The sequence below is a fragment of the Gallinula chloropus genome, assembly GCF_964237585.1.
Source record: "Gallinula chloropus genome assembly, chromosome: Z".
In the NCBI taxonomy this organism is placed as follows: domain Eukaryota; kingdom Metazoa; phylum Chordata; class Aves; order Gruiformes; family Rallidae; genus Gallinula; species Gallinula chloropus.
In genome coordinates this window covers 73,430,285-73,447,205 of record NC_140089.1, presented here as the reverse complement: position 1 = coordinate 73,447,205, position 16,921 = coordinate 73,430,285, and the positions used below count along the sequence as shown (strand labels likewise).

The window sequence follows — 16,921 nt, the reverse complement described above, 5'->3', positions numbered from 1 at the left end:
TGCATTCTGATTTATACAGTCAGAGCTGTGTAAGTTCAGATGGGTATGAACTGCGCCAAGTACATGTTACTGCTTGTGTGGCTGATTGTGCTCATCTGATTCCTAAGAGAACAGGGGTCTCTATCAAGATGGTGTAATTTAAGGAAGCGTAGACTACTGCAGAAGATGTCATTTTGCTTCCTCATCCCTTAGGAGGGAGGGTTGCTAAGTGTGACATGTCTGCGTATGTCTGCACAACACTGAAGAGTGAGTACCATTAATACAAATTCCTTGATCTTTACTGCAACTAACGCTGTTTTATATGCTACTCTTACAGGAATTCCTTATAAGCAGCTGACTGTAGGTGTCCCCAAGGAGATATTTGAGAATGAGAAGAGAGTGGCTCTATCGCCGGCTGGAGTTCAAGCCTTGGTTAAACAAGGCTTCAATGTTGTGGTGGAATCTGGCGCTGGAGAGGCTTCCAAATTTTCTGATGACCATTACAGAGAAGTTGGAGCAAAGATCCAGGGGACCAAGGAAGTCCTTGCTTCTGATTTGATTGTCAAAGTAATTGCTTTATTATATTTGTAGGACGTGTGGGAATGGACTCAAGCTGATCCAGGGCAGGTTCAGATTAGACGTGAGGAGAAAATTCTTTGCAGAAAGGGTTGTTGGGCATTGGAACAGGCTGCCCAGGGAGCTGGTTGAGTCACTGACCCTGGATGTATTTGAAAGATGAATAGATGAGGTCCTTAGGGATATAGTTTAATAGAGAACAGGTGCAGTTGGGATCGATCTCAAAGGTCTTTTCCAACCTTGTGATTCTGTGATACTTTGTATTAAATTATTTTCTGAGAAACATAGGTATTTTTTTTTTTAGTTGTCTACTCAAAGTTCAATACTAAACTCCTTTAAATTAATATTTTCCATCCTAAGTTCTAATTCAAGTTCAGCTTTTTTAATGGTTTGGGTGTGTACCAACAGCAATAAACTAGTAAATGTCAGAATTGTAAAAGTTGAAGGTCTTTAACGACTTTGGAGTTGTTTTCTTAAAGTGAGATAAATTTGTAACTAGCCTATCTGATAAGATCCCTGCTCTAAGAAACTTTTGCTCTGAAATTAGGAATATAGAAGTTAAGTTTCTCTTTAGAGAGAGTTGCTTCATAATTTGAAGATGCAGGTTTCTAACTCTTCACAATGAGACATCCAACAATTCAACAGCAACAGTGTGTTTCAAAAGTATTTGTAACTATGTGAGTTGTAGCTGATCTGGGAAGGCTGCTGAGAGTGAAATTGTTTGTGTGGGATTCCTGGTGCAGAATCCTGAAGAAAAAAGAAAAAGACCTTAAAGTCATATTGAAGCTTCTTTCAAGTACTGCATTTGAAGTTATGTCAAGATTGAACATAGAATTTATGTGAGCTAGTTTGTGAACAACCCTTTTAAGTTTATTTTTGAAGAAAAGCGAAAAACTCAAAAATGAATTGTCATCAAGATGAGAATAGCTGCTATACATAATGCTTGAAATTCCCTGTATGTAATGGTGCATTGCAACTTCATCAGGTATTTGTAACCTGTAGAGCTTAATTGGTACATCTATTCAATAGTAATTTTGCTTTAAAATGGTGGATTTGGAGGCTGCTGTCTGTCATAAAAGCCAATAACTGTTGGCTACAAGCCATCAAATCTTTCTGAAGGTGTGTACTGACTATTACTGCCGTGTCACCAGTTTGTCTAGAGCTAATTCTAATAGGTGGACTGCAGTTAAGTGAAGTTACTCAGTTTAGTTGTGTAAACAGCCTTTGATATGCTTTCTTGAGTACTTTGTGGAGGGAAATGGACAGACTACAAGCTGGGAGAAAAGTGGAGTGTGTTCTAATTTTTTTCTTTGATTAATGTGGAAACTTCTCTCTTTCTTTAGGTGAGGGCTCCTATATATAACCCAGATCTAGGTATGCATGAGGCAGATCTTTTTAAGACAGCAGCCACCTTGGTTAGTTTTATCTACCCAGCACAAAATCCAGACCTCTTGAAAAAACTTGCAGAAAAAAGAACTACTGTCTTGGCGATGGATCAGGTTCCACGAGTCACCATCGCTCAGGGATACGATGCACTCAGCTCCATGGCCAACATTGCTGGGTATGAATCTTTTTTTTTTTTTTTTTTTCCCCTTCTCAGCTTCAGTAACTATAGCTCAACAAACAGCTACATACTTTGATATATATATGTATGTTAAACAGTTCTGCATCTCTATTTTTCATACAGCTGTTCCAAGCAAGATGCAGCTTTTGGAGGTGACAAATAACTTCCTAAATTTTTTGTGACCAGTTTTGCAGCAAATCAGGGCAAGGCTTTTAAACAAATAAAAAACATTGAAGGCAGTTCTTCTAATTTATGGAGTGCTTTGTCTACAGTCTTTTTGCCCTGAGCTACATCAAAGCAGGCTCAAAGATGTTCTTGAGACATCTTAAACACAGTTTGTTGGTCTTTGGGATCTGATGTTGTTGGGGGCAAACTAACCTGAACAATGCTCAGTATGAATGCTGTTGCCATGACAGATATAAACAGAAGACCAAATACTCTCAGACATTTTCAAGCTTTCTGACAGATATTGTTGATATTCTACTGAACTAAAATGGTGTTTTCATGCTGACTTCTATTATTAGGTTCTTTATTGTTCATCCCTTCCCAACTTTTTACATAAACTTTTCCGAGTTTTTACTTAGTAGATATCTGTGAGGCATAGTAAGCTTTGGAGAAGGGTGCTACACAATCAGTATACATGCACATATGTGTTGGGTTACTTCTGTTGTTTTCATTCTGTGTAATTTTATTAAATTATAGAAATTCATAATGTATTAAAAGATATAAAATCTGCAAGCTGTGTTCCAGATTAGAACTAATTCCATGGCATGCAGACTTCTGTATGTCCTTGCTAGAGATAGGAAAGAGACTGGAAGAAGACTGTTGAACCATAATGCTGTTAGCAGAAATGCAAGAATATGTGTACTGTTGTTAAGAAAAGACATAATTACACATTAATCTGTGTTTTCAGATAGCCCTGCTGATATTAACTTAGTGCCTAATTCTTAATTAACCCCTTAATTCTTGGATGGCTACAAAGCAAATAGCTAAACCTTGTTGCTACTTTTGCCCTATCTGCCCCAAGTTATACAGCTCTGCAGAGTTAGGGTCAGAGTACCTTTTTTGAATGTGTGCTTGCTTGTTGAAGTGAGCTTATCACAAAATTGCTCTGGGTTTTACAATTGCTTGTTTGTGTTTCCTTTCCTAATGAGCCTCAGGTTACACCATTAGAAGGTAGCTTCAAAGATGACAAAGTTGACCTTTGGCAAGTTAAGTGTTTACATTAAGGTAAAATTTTATATGAGAGATTGAGAGTTGTAGACATGTAGCATATATATATCAGTCCAAAAATTCTGACTTAAAATGCATTCCATGATTAAAAATGGCAAGAAATTCAAACAAAGATTATTAAACTTGTGCTCCATAATAAAATATGAAACTGCGTGCGGTACGGTCAGATGTTCATCCGTTTGATTGATGCCATGAATGGAATTGTAATGAGCATGGGGAAATACTGACATGTGCTTATCCTTAATTGACAGTTACAAGGCTGTGGTACTGGCAGCAAATCACTTTGGTCGATTTTTCACGGGTCAGATCACAGCTGCTGGTAAAGTTCCTCCAGCAAAGGTATGTGCAATTAAACAGATCCTCTGGCAGAAGAATATGATGAGTTCCTGAGCATGGCTAACCACTGTTGAAGCTGTGTTAAAAGCCTTCTTTCCTCTTTGGGGCTGATTCTAGACACTTTAGAAATCCCTGTATTAATTCTCATACTAATTTTTACTTACTATCTATAGTATTGTATGGGTCTTTTTGTTTGAGTTCTTTTTAATAATATAATAATCTGATTTTTATTTACGTTTGCTTAGTTTTAAACATTAGACTAGCTGTGGGTGGATGGATTTTTTCTTTTTCCCAGATGGGAAGAGGCAAGGAAGCAGTTAAAAGTTAGATACGGGATTTCTGGTGTGTTCAAGGCTGTTATGGAAATGATTTCTAGTTTGGAGTTGCAGGTGGATTGGGTTGAAGAGAAATAAAAGTAAAATTTGAGAAGGAAAAAAGTAATTAACATCAACTGTTAGTTACGGATGACTTGGCTCTGAGATAAGTAAAGCTAGGAGTACAGTTTCTAAACTTTTAGATTTATAGGTGTTGTGATTTTACCCTGGCTGAGAGCTGAGATCCATGCAGCTGCCTGCTCTTTAAAGAAAAAGAGGAGGGGGAAAAGGGGGGGTGTGAGGCAAGGGAAGGGAAAAGGAAGGGGCAAATAACACCCCCAAAACCAAGAAACCAAAAGCCCGTGGGTGGGGATAAGGATAGTTTACTAAAATAGCAGAAAGATAAAATATAACAATGCTAACAGGACGTTAGAGCAAAAGATATATGAAGCTGTTGATACACAATGCAGTTTCTCACTGAACCCACAGCTCAGGCCGTGCCACCCAGAGCCGTCCCGGAACCCGACTGTCCCCCAAAAACCGTGCGTCCTGGAGCCGCCCCCTCCTCCTCCCATCAGCCCCCCTTTATATTGAGCATGATGTAGTTGGCATGGAATACTCGCTTTGGCCAGTTTGGGTCCCCTCCTTTGTCCTGGCTTCGTCCCCTCCTTTCTCATTAACAGGGAAATATGAAGAACTGAGAAAGTCCTTAACTGTCTGACAGCAGCTGAAAACATCAGGGTGTTATCAGCACGGCTTTCATTTTAACTCTCAAACACAGCATTCCATCCGCTGCTACAAAAGAAGTTAACTCCATCCTGACCGAAACCAGGACAATAGGGCAGCTTTACCAGAGTAATTTTGGGAACCGTACCATAAGGCTACTTGTTTGAATGTCTGGTTAACTAGATGTATCTGCAGTTATGAAAGCAGTACAGTTCTGCTGCTGTTCTGACCAACTCTCGTTTTTGCTCATGCCCCAAACATGATGGTGGTGTCGTTCTAGGTCTTGATCATCGGGGGAGGAGTTGCTGGCCTGGCTTCTGCAGGAGCAGCTAAGTCAATGGGTGCAGTGGTTCGTGGATTTGATACTAGGTAGGTGTGTGAAAATGGTAATAGCAGTCTGCAATTATTTTAAGACTAAGTAGTTTGTAGCTGTGTTACAGTGAAAGCAGTTGTACTGCACTCAGTCACAGTTCCTTTCCTATCATATTTATTCCATCATTGTTCCTCTGGTTTTTATACCTCAAAACTATCAAAACTTTGAAAGAGTCCTTCTTATTAAATCACTCAGAACTAGATGAATGAAAAGCTGATGCTCTCTGAAAATGAGGAAACTAGGGCTGTTATCTGGAATTTCATCTCTCTGTTCTTGGGGGCAGAGGGGAAAATACTAAATAATCTTTATTCCCTCATTATAGCTTCCTTTGATATGTGTTCATAGCTACATACTCTCATTCATCTTTACTCTCCTGATCCCAGAGTGTCCAGCTAGGAATTCTTGGAGCGATACTTCTTTCAACTTGATCTCTCTTTCTCTTCCAGCACATTATTTGTGAAACTAAAGATGAAAAAGCCAAAACTGAGGCTGCTTTAAATGGAGCTTTCCTTGGGTCGCTTCTTTATATTCGAAGGATTATTTTGTCCCATAGCTGCTTTTTGGAGCAATAGACTGGGAAAATTATGAAGCACAAATACTTTTCTCCTTACAGCCACAGAGACAGCAAATTTGATGACATTTTCTTCTGTTAAATTGCCCTCTTATATTGAATTTGTATGTACTTAGTACTGTATTTGCATGAAAATGACTTACATTTTCATGCAGATTGGCATCTAGGGCTATTTATGATATGGCTAAAAGAATAAAAATTAACCTATCTTCAGATTTATGATGTGCAACATGAAAAAATCTTCACACTGGTTTGTTAGAAAACCTGCATATGCCTTTAAGCTAACTGGAAAGAGTTAATTTTTCTTGAAAGCAAAGTTAAAATCTTGTCAAAACTTTCATATTTTTATTTCCCTTCTTAAGCATTCTGTATACTTGTGCAAGAATTTTTGTGTTAAATCCTCTGCATGCTGTGAACATTTGCCCAACACTGAAATTTAGGCTCATTATTTACTGCGATACCATATGATGAAAAATAAATTGCAGATTTACCAGATAACTGTAAAGAAACCCCAAAACCAACCAACCTAAAAACAAAACCAAAAGTCCACCCCCAACTAATTTTCTCTCTGAAAATAAGACTTGCTGGTGTTTTTCATTTCACAGATTAAAGACAAAGCCACAGGTTTTGTATTTGTCACCTGTCTTTGACATCAAAGTTTGGATTGTAGATTTATGTTGCCATGGCAAGCAATGGGTGAGCAAACTTAGTCAACAGTTAAGCTCTCAGCTTTGAGGCTTTTCTTGGAGCAACTCTGCTGACAATACAGGAAACTCCCAGTCTTCACTCCTTAATCCATATCCGCATTCTCATTAGGGACCTAAAATTAGTAATATGGTTACTTTTTTTCTTAAATACAGAAAGCTGAGTTGTTCAGTTACAGTTTCCTTAATCCTAGAATAAATTTCAGATATCTAGTCCGGAGAATTCTACTAAAAAGACCAGAAAAGTTGTGGTGGATTTTTAAAGTGATTGTGTTCTCCTTTGTGATTTTCTTACCCTAGGGCTGCAGCTCTGGAACAGTTCAAGTCTCTTGGTGCTGAGCCTTTGGAAGTAGACTTAAAGGAATCTGGGGAGGGCCAAGGCGGTTATGCTAAAGAAATGTCTAAAGAATTTATTGAAGCTGAAATGAAACTCTTTGCCAAGCAGTGTCAAGATGTTGATATTATCATCACTACAGCACTTATTCCAGGTATATTTTATGTGCATTTTTTTCTAATTTTAATTTATCCTGTCTAAGTTAGCATGCTTTGGCACTGTGCCTGCAGTGAAAACAGAGGCACAATAAGTTGTATCTGCATAGTAAGTTTTTTTGCTTGCTTGATAAATGCCTTTTTTAAAGTGTGTGCCTTTTTTTTTATAACCTTTTGTTTTTACAAACTATCAGTCTTTGTCTTGGTATTAGGTCTTCTTATTAAACAAGGAGTAGATATTAATAAATTAAGAACATAGAATTCTCTTGCATATGTATTGCATCAGTGTTACTTCTGCTATTGAGCTTGTGCACTGAAACAAATCCTATTGAAACAGTACTGTCTTTCATAATTGAGACATTGTAAGCATAGAGCTTAGGTTTTAGTGCTTTGTATTGCACAACATCTGTCTTAGTAACTTATATGATGTTTCCTTTTTTTTGTTTTGTTTTGTTATCATTTCAATTGTAAGATTGGATAATGTCAGTTTACCGAGGGAAAAATTGGGACTAGCTAGTATCTTTGGCAGACCATGCATACCTTCCCTTCCTGCCCCCCCATATGCTTGGGAGCAAGATGTTCTGGCATCTTATCTCTGCCTGTATAAACAAACCAACTGTGACATTTCACCCCATGTACTGATTACTTGAAAACTTTGCTTACAAAAATAAGGTTTAGAGAGACAGAGAGAGAAGTGGAGAACTCATCTCTTGAGCTTGACAGATAGACTGTATTTTGTGTTTAACTTACTATGCCTTGTCTTGTCAGGCAAAAAAGCTCCCATATTGTTTAAGAAAGATATGATTGAATCAATGAAGGAAGGTTCAGTTGTTGTGGATTTAGCTGCAGAAGCAGGGGGAAACATTGAGACTACGAAGCCTGGAGAAATGTATGTTCATAAGGTGAGCATTTTAACCTGCAGATTATTTTCAGTTTGCATGAATTCACATTGTGTTTTGTAAGTAGTATGCTTAATGTATTTGATTTTGCTATTTGGGTTTAAGTAATCCTTTAGAATTTGGTTATTAGTCATCGCTGTAACAATTTGAAGGTTTTTGAAGGAACAGATAACCTTTGTATAGTGTTAATGTGCTTTAGTATGAAAGTGTTACTCTTTTGACTTACAAGTCTAGTGCTTTGTGTCTGCTGTGATTTGATGTCAGTTTCTTGTTCTACCTAAAGAGGCAGCAAGAGCTACTTTGGCTTGCTCACCACCTTCCACAACTGGATGTTAACAGTCTGTGCCATAGGTAACTTAAACAGGCTTAGACTACATCAATACTTACTTCAAGTCTCTGGCTCAGCTTAAGTTGAGTTTGTAATCTCAAGGAATGTGGTCCTAGCGAAAAGTGGGACCAGGACACTGAACTTTAAGAGAGCAAACTTTAGGCTATTTAAGGACTTGTTGGCCAAGATCTCCTGGGAGGTGGTCCTTAGAGACAGAAATGTTGAGGACAGCTGGCTACTCTTTAAGGATGCCTTTCTGAGAGCTCAAAGGCTCTCTGTCCCTCTGAATAAGAAAGCGGGCAAGAGGGGCAGGAGGCCAGCATGGCTAAGCAAGGACCTGCTGGTCAAACTGAGGGAAAAGAAAGGCAAATACAAGCTCTGGAAACAAGGGTGTATAGCCTGGAAAGAATACACGGATGCTGTTCGGACTTGCAGAGATGGGATCAGGAAAGCCAAGGTGCAGATGGAACTGAACTTGGCAAGGGATGTTAAAAACAACAAGAAGGGATTTTACAGGTACATTGGCCAGAAGAGACAGGCCAAAGAGAACGTACCCCCCTTGGTAAATGAGAAAGGAGAATTGGCTGCAACTGATGAGGAGAAAGCTGAGGTACTGAATGAGTTCTTTGCCTCGGTCTTCTCTGGCAGCCAGGATTCTCATAATTCTCATGTCCCAGAACCTTGCATCCCTAGAACTCTAGGTGGGAACTGGGGGAGTAAATCCCCCCCCACTGTAAGAGCAGAGCAAGTCCGATACCGCCTCATGAGACTGAATGTCTACAAGTCTATGGGGCTGGATTACTTGCATCCCAGAGTCCTGAAGGAGCTGCTGATGTAGTTGCTGAGCCACTCTCCATCATATTTGAAAAGTCGTGGCTGTCAGGAGAGGTCCCTGGGGACTGGAAAAAAGGTCACCTCACTCCCACTTATAAGAAAGGGAGCAAGGAAGACCCAGGGAATTACAGGCCAGTGAGCCTCACCTCTGTGCCTGGGAAGATCATGGAACAGATCCTCCTGGATGACATGTTGGAGCACATGAGGGAAGAGCATGTGACCCAGGACAGCCAGCACGGCTTCAGCAAGGGAAGGTCGTGCCTTTACCAATCTGGTGACCTTCTGTGATGCAGTGACAGCATCAGTAGATAAAGGGAAGGCAACCGATGTCATCTACCTGGACTTGTGCAAGGCCTTTGACACAGTCCCCCACCACATCCTTATCTCTAAATTGGAGAGATGTGGATTTGATGGGTGGACCATCCAGTGGGTAAGAAACTGGTTGACAGAACGTAGCCACAGGGTGGTGGTCAATGGGTCTATGTCCAGGTGGAGGCCAGTCACAAGCGGTGTCCCCCAGGGGTCTGTCTCGGGACCGGTGCTCTTTAACATCTTTATCAATGACATTGATGATGGAATTGAGTGCACCCTCAGCAAGTTTGCAGATGACACCAAGCTGAGTGGTGTGGTTGACACCCCAGAAGGAAAGGAAGCCATGCAGAGGGATCTTGACAGGCTGGAAAGATGGGCCTGGGGGAACCTAATGAGGTTCAACACTGCCAAGTGTAAGGTCTTGCACTTGGGACGGAAGAATCCCAGACACAGATACAGACTGGGAGAAGAGCTCCTTGAGAGTAGCCCTGCTGAGAAGGACTTGGGGATTGTGGTGGATGAGAAACTTAACATGAGCCAGCAGTGTGCTCTTGCAGCTCGCAAGGCCAATGGTATCCTGGGCTCCATCAGAAGAGGGGTGGCCAGCAGGGACAGGGAGGTGATTGTCCCTCTCTACTCTGCCCTCATGAGGCCCCGTCTGGAGTACTGTGTCCAGATCTGGGGCCCCCAATACAAGAAGGATGTGGAACTGTTGGAGAGGGTTCAGAGGAGGCCACAAGGATGATTAGAGGGCTGGAGCACCTGCCCTACAAAGAGAGGCTGAGGGAGCTGGGCTTGTTCAGCCTGGAGAAGAGAAGGCTGCGGGGGGACCTCATTGCAGCCTTCCAGTACCTGAAGGGAGCTTATAAGCGGGAGGGGATTCAACCTTTTAAAAGAGCAGATAATGGCAGGACAAGGGGGAATGGACTAAAGCTAAAGGAGGGAAGGTTTAGATTAGATATTAGGGGGAAGTTTTTTACAGAGAGAGTGGTGAGGTGCTGGAACAGGCTGTCCAGAGAGGTAGTAGATGCCCAGTCCCTGAAGGTGTTCAAGGCCAGGTTGGATGGGGCCCTGGGCAACCTTGTGTAGATCCAGGCCTGAGGTTGGTGTCCCTGCCTGTGGCAGGGAGGTTGGAGCTCTATGATCCTTGGGGTCCCTTCCAACCCATTCTATGATTCTACGATTCTATGAATAGAATTTCACCTTCAGGAGGGTGCTATATTTCTAAGTCTTTTACTTAGCCAGCATGAATGTGTCTGCCCTAGAGTATTCAGATTGCTTGTAACCCAAACTAGGAGTAGTGTGAGTTGGTTCATTAAGTAAGCAATATTGCTCTGGACTGAACTGCCTGTGCTCCAGTGTTCTTTGGCTCGGTTGAAAGCTTGTTTTTCTTCTTTTTTTGATTTTATTTCTTGTATTTGTGAGAGACCTACTAGCAGTTACAGAAATGTGGGTGATGAGATTGAAAGTAGCAGGTTATTATCTGGTAAATATGTAATGCTGTTATTAAGGAAGCTTGTGGGACATATTGCTGCCATGGTTGTCATGAATATAAACGGGGCTGTGAGTCATGCATTGTGTTTGCCTTTGTGGTTTTCTAGAGCTTTTGATGTCTTAAAAACTGAAATAAGAGTCTGTAGAACTGAAATTAGAGTCTGTAGAACTGAAGTCAGCAGATACCTGCTTGCAGAATTTATATGGAGTGCTTTTAGTCAGAGGAATATTGTTCCTGAATATAGTGTACGGGCACTGAGCTGTGAAAAAGGACAGTGGTGCAGAACTATTAGCAGTGTGCTGGAGCGTTGTGTTAAGAAGACAGAGTTCTTGGAAGCATGTGTGGATCTTAGCTGTTAGGTTGTAGGCACAGTGTTTTCACACAAACCTGCTCGAACATGAAGAGCCTATGCCAGCTGACGTTAGCCATACCTTCCAAAAACTCAAGAGCTTGATAACCAGGAATACTCATAGTTGTTCTTTAAACAGTGTGGATATATTTCATTATGTCTTTACACAGATGTGAACCTGGGTGTATTACTTGCACAGCTAGGTAGCTATGTGGAAGCTCCCTTCACACCTCATATAAAAAGTTGCTTCCAGTGCATGCCCTCCAGAAGGACTGAGAAGGTGCCAAGAATTAGTCAGGATAATGTTACCTGTTTTTTTTAAAGAAAATAAGTTCTGAGACGTTAGTAGGATTTGGAGAGGACAAGCTCTTGCAAAAATACATCTTCCTCTATGTAGGCTTGTTGCTAATGGCATTTAAAGGTGCTGGGTTTGATCATGTTGAAATTTGTAACAGTTGTGAGTAATCTTCACCCAACTTTAAGTTAGAGCTGCAAGTAACAGTTTTACCTGAGTTTGGAAGCAGAAATCAGTGAAAAAGTTTTTGGATATGTATTTCCAGAGGGGTATATTGGAAGAGAAGCTACTTTTTCAGAGATTGAACTAATATTTATAAATGACTTGAATTTTTCCAGGGTGTTACACACATTGGCTACACAGACCTGCCTAGCAGAATGGCTACTCAGGCCAGTAGTCTGTATTCCAATAATATTATCAAACTATTAAAGGCTATTAGCCCTGACAAAGAGAACTTCTACTTTGAACCAAAAGATGAATTCGATTATGGAACTCTGGATCATGTTATTAGAGGAACTGTAGTAATGAAGGTGAGTCAGTCAACATTTGCATTTTAATTTTTGAGTGCATACTTACACATTTATTAGTGCTGTCTCTTTAAAATGCATTCAAATATACTGCATGCCAATAGACTTCAGATGTGACTTGATGGACAGTGTGGGCAATCATATTTGTATTCAGCTGAATATTCTTCTGTCCCAAAGAGGGACACCTCTTTGCTTTTGTCATTTTGTCATTGTTACATGAATACCTAAAGTCTACTATTGAAAATGTGGATAAATATTAAATATGCATGTTGTATTCATGTGATAAAAGCATGGTAGTTTGAAACATTTCTACAGGATCAGGAAAACACTTCTCCTTTTCCTTTTGTTTTATTTTTTTTTAAATAAGTACATGTTTCTGCTCTTATAACTTCAGAAAAAACCTGGTGGAACTAGAATACACAGGATAGTTTCAGCACTATTAGGAAATAGTAAAATACAAACTTAAGGTGTGGACCAGTATGGGCTGTCCTGCAGCCCTTAGGAAATAATAATTTGCAGTAAGAGGTATTAATTTCTATTGAGGTTTTCTGCATAATGTTGCCAACATGTTGTGGTGCTTATGATACCTACTCTGGAGGAGAAATCGGTTGACTTCAGCTCTCCCAGACCACTGGGGTGGTGTCTGCAGCTCCACCAGTTACTCCTCCAGAGGCCTGAAGACAGGCAGGAGGTATGAGACATTATACTTGGTACCTAGCAGAGGTCTGGGCAGTTTCTGGTTATTTTGATTTGTAGCAGATTTTGCTATTCCCAAGAACCTGTTTTATTTTGCATAAATGTTTTCCATTTAAGGAACTTTTTTACTTTTGGTTCGTGCATTCAAGCCCTGTGTTGTGTTTCCACTAAGTGCTTTTAGACACAGGTATTAAGTGTTGTCTGGAAAACATGTAAACCGGCATAGTAAACTGTACTGATCATCCGGCCTTGCAAACTTCTGCTGATAAAGAAAAAGGAAGATGTTCCTGTGTAATGTCTGTAGGATCTTAAGACATACCTGAGTTGCAGATTAAGATGAGTAGGCCCCTCTAACTATAAAGCATCTTTTGTGTTAGGGGTAACTATAAATATCTCTTGTCAGGATGGCAAGGTGATTTTCCCAGCACCGCCGCCAAATAACATTCCTCAAGGAGCCCCTGTGAAGCAGAAGACTGTAGCAGAGCTGGAAGCAGAAAAAGCAGCTACTATTACACCTTTTAGAAAAACTATGACTAGTGCATCTGTATACACAGCAGGTAGGCAACTTTCAGAGTTGGAGAATCAGCATAGAGTGTTCCTCATTTGGCTAATACTTTTAAGTCACTCCATCTTACTCATTCAATTTAATACCTGTTTGGGAGAGCACTTGGATGATGTATCCTGATGCAAAATCAGTGCAGCATTAATAATTGCTTTTGAAAGGGGAAAACAATTTCAGAGTTTTATTTTGAAGTATTAACATCTCAAACAGTGCTGACTCATGCTCTGTGCATGCATATGTGTTTGGCTTTATTTAAATATCAGTAAAATACTTCAAGTTCTGAAGGACTCCTCCTAGGGACTGTGCCCTTATTTTGCAGCAAAATCAGTTCAATGACATTGCTTTCTTCAAACTTTAATGCATTGTGTGAGACTTAAATGATCACCATCTACTAAAGTACTGAGAATAGGACATTTGTCTTGACAAATACATACTGTCTGTTCTCATCATTTGTTATTCTGTGTGCATCAGAACTTCTGCTTGAAGTGTGAATGGAGTGTTCTTAGTTTTAATCTCTGTTCTTCATATGCATGCTTTGAGCCTTCCAAGTAGTTTCTTAATGTGATTGTGACTTATGTGCATTTTTTTTGCTGTAGAACACAGTGTGACAGGATTGTTTGTGTAGAAACCTATCTTTGCTACTTTGTGTGCATGCATTGCAAAGATGTGTATACTATAGTCACATTTTTATGTTGTGTTATAAAACATATACTAGCACTGAAAGAGCCTTGTAGTTGTCAGAAGATGATCTGACTAGTCTTGAAACAAGTCCATGCATGAAATGCCATTCTGCTTTTAGCTCAGACTCCTGTTACAGTCTAAATGTAAGAAACCATTGAAAAGTTACAGAAAAATTTTGGTGTGCTTTTCTTGTAGGTTTATCCAGCATGTTAGGACTGGGAATTGTAGCTCCCAATACTGCTTTCACACAAATGGTGACTACATTTGGCTTAGCTGGAATAGTGGGGTACCACACAGTATGGGGTGTGACACCTGCTCTTCACTCTCCACTCATGTCAGTGACTAACGCTATCTCAGGTAAGCAGCTGTCTTGCAAGTTTATTCTCTCTTTGAAGTAGGTACTGCTTCTTTTGCTTGAACTTTAGACAGAACTCTGCTGAGATCCCTTTTAAAATGCCAGAGGGCCTAATACCACTTTGTGTGCCTGAGTTTGCTTTCATAAATAGCAAGGACATCTGAATCATACTCTTTCTGAGACTGTTTTTTCAAAAGAAGAGCAAGTGTGGTGCAGTGTATTTTTAATTTTTATGAGTAATTTCTCAGTCTCAACCTGTTTGTTCTAAAGTTTTGAGCTTTTTGGAGGGAGGGGTGATTGGTTTGGTGATTTTTTGTTTTGGTTTTTAGTGTGTTGCATTCTGTCATTTCATGCAATACATCTTTCTTCCCCTCTGCCAGATACTGCCCTGAAAATAACTTGTCTTTGATAGTTTTGGCATATTTTTTTATCTCTCTCCTCAAAGTATGTGTTTTGAGAAGAGGGGAAAAAATAATTCCCAAGTGACCTCTAAGATTCATAACTCAATTTTACATGCTCATATGTAATCTGCGTGTATTTATGTGACAGGTCACAATTTTGATCTACTTTGATTGTTGAAAGCAAAGTTTCTTTTCTTGAACAGTGTGTGGAGGCTGTCTCTGCTTGAGGAACTGTGCTTCAAAATTATATTCATATACTATTTTTTTTCTTACAAAACACTTTCGTATTGCTGAAAAACACCACAGCAATCATAGAATCACAGAATGTGTTGGAAGGGACCTGTAAAAGTCATTTAGTCCAATCCCCTGCAGTAAGCAGGGACACCCTTAACAAGTCTTTATTTAAATAGTAATGTGTGAAATGTGTTAAAACTTCACTTGACTGATACCTGTTTTTGACAGCTGAAAGAAAACTTGCTGTAGGTGTAGACCCTTCTAAGATTGTCTTTCTCTCGCTGTCTTTTTCTTTCCATAGGACTAACTGCGGTTGGTGGGCTGGTGTTGATGGGAGGACACTATCTCCCTGAAAATGCTCCTCAGAGTCTAGCAGTGCTTTCGGCGTTTATCTCTTCGGTCAATATTGCTGGTATGAATATTATATTTTCTCCTGAGGGTAACTTTTAAAGCCCTTGTGTAATTCTTTTATTTCTTCCAGCTCTTTAATTGTATAGATTCCTGAAAGACTACTGTGGGAATACGATCTGAGATCATCCATCCCACAGACCATCTCACACCCTTGGAATTTTCATAGTAGTTAATGTATCTGGTTTTCCCACCCTGTGCTGTAACTTTTTTTAGGGAAGCATTTAAGTGTGCCCTTTTCTTTTACAGTATCTCTTGGGTGATGATTTTATGAAATATCTTCCTCTGTATCCCAATATGGTACTGTGTTTGTCCTTATATTCCTTTACCCACTTGAAAAATACACTAGAGGCATTGAACAAAATTCTGCTTGCTTGAGCTTCAAAAGTTTCAGCTTCATGAATAAAAAAGACAAGAGTGTGAGCAATGTGATGTACAGATACTGGTTTTTTGCTAGAGTAGATAGGGAAAAGGACACAGTCATAAACTAGAAAGCATACTACAGTCAGTGTAGTGTTTAGAGCCAGAGATGGCCTCCAGGCTTTCCAACTCTTCCTTTTATGTGTTTCCTCCGAAGGTTAAAACAGGCAATGGGACCTGATTACAACTTTGTTTCTTGGTGTTCTTCCAGACTACTAGCTTTTCAGAGGTGTTATTGGTGTCAGTTGTTAACTTTATGTGGTAATGAGGTTTAACCAAATATTTCTCTTAGAGCTTTGCCTGTGCTTAGTTTAAGATTTATTTTTGTAAACTTGTTCTTTCACTTTGGCCAGGTGGATTTCTAGTTACACAGAGAATGCTGGATATGTTCAAACGTCCCACAGATCCTCCTGAGTACAACTACTTGTACTTACTTCCTGGTGCTGTATTTGTAGGAGGCTATGCAGCTTCTCTCAACAGTGGCTATAATATTGAGCAGGTAAGAAAACTTCATGGCTTTCAGCCCACTGCTGACAGCAAGGTATGCACCTTCCCTGCTCACTCTGTTTAGGAGTAAATAGCAAATTAGCCATGGTCGTTTCATCACCTACTTACTCCCTCAAGGCCAGTCTGAAGTTGATTAACTAAGTTTGCAATCATACCCCAAATACTGACTCTGCAAACTTTAAAAGCTTTGGGTATTTTTTGCCTGTAAAGCAGTAGGTATTTTATAATTTTTATTATTGAATAGTTTTCCTAGATTACATCTTAAATATTAGCATGACTACAGAAATCAGTCTTCTGTATAAATGTTTCTGAAAATTAAGCTTGCTGTGACTGCTGAAGTAGGCATGACATCTCATCCTACCCAGATGTCAGCACAGAGGAATGTACAGGAATTGTACCTGTACCACCTTTTCTGGTAAACTTTTGTTTGCATTTGCTTTAATGGAAAGAAAAATCCATGTGTATTGTCTTCTGTGTTGAAAAGTGAATCCAGACATACCTTTATGCCAGAGGCTTGCATATATTTGGGTTTTTTTCAGTTGTCAAGACATGTACAACTCAGTTAATTTAAGTTTGCTTATACCTTTTGAAACCATGAGCTCAGATATGCCATAAGCAAATTCTGAAACTGTTCGTATAATGAGCAGGACGGTTTAGCTCTGGGGTTTTACTGAAGAAGAAAACATGTTTCTGTACTGATGAGGAAATGGGCTTGAGTCAATTTTAGTATTCACAGTGCAGGTAAAGCAAGGT

General features: G+C 39.8%; 1 protein-coding gene across 1 annotated transcript in view; it reads left to right on the top strand.

Moving 5' to 3' along the window:
• NNT (nicotinamide nucleotide transhydrogenase) overlaps positions 1-16,921 on the top strand; it is a 55,643-nt gene that overhangs the window by 6,283 nt on the left and 32,439 nt on the right. Inside the window, exons 2-12 of the mRNA XM_084278043.1 lie at positions 317-546; positions 1,899-2,116; positions 3,604-3,691; positions 5,009-5,097; positions 6,677-6,864; positions 7,634-7,767; positions 11,716-11,907; positions 13,004-13,157; positions 14,039-14,200; positions 15,135-15,245; positions 16,015-16,160. Of these exons, the coding sequence (XP_084134169.1) occupies positions 317-546; positions 1,899-2,116; positions 3,604-3,691; positions 5,009-5,097; positions 6,677-6,864; positions 7,634-7,767; positions 11,716-11,907; positions 13,004-13,157; positions 14,039-14,200; positions 15,135-15,245; positions 16,015-16,160 (1,712 nt within the window). The remainder of the gene's footprint in view (positions 1-316; positions 547-1,898; positions 2,117-3,603; positions 3,692-5,008; positions 5,098-6,676; positions 6,865-7,633; positions 7,768-11,715; positions 11,908-13,003; positions 13,158-14,038; positions 14,201-15,134; positions 15,246-16,014; positions 16,161-16,921) is intronic.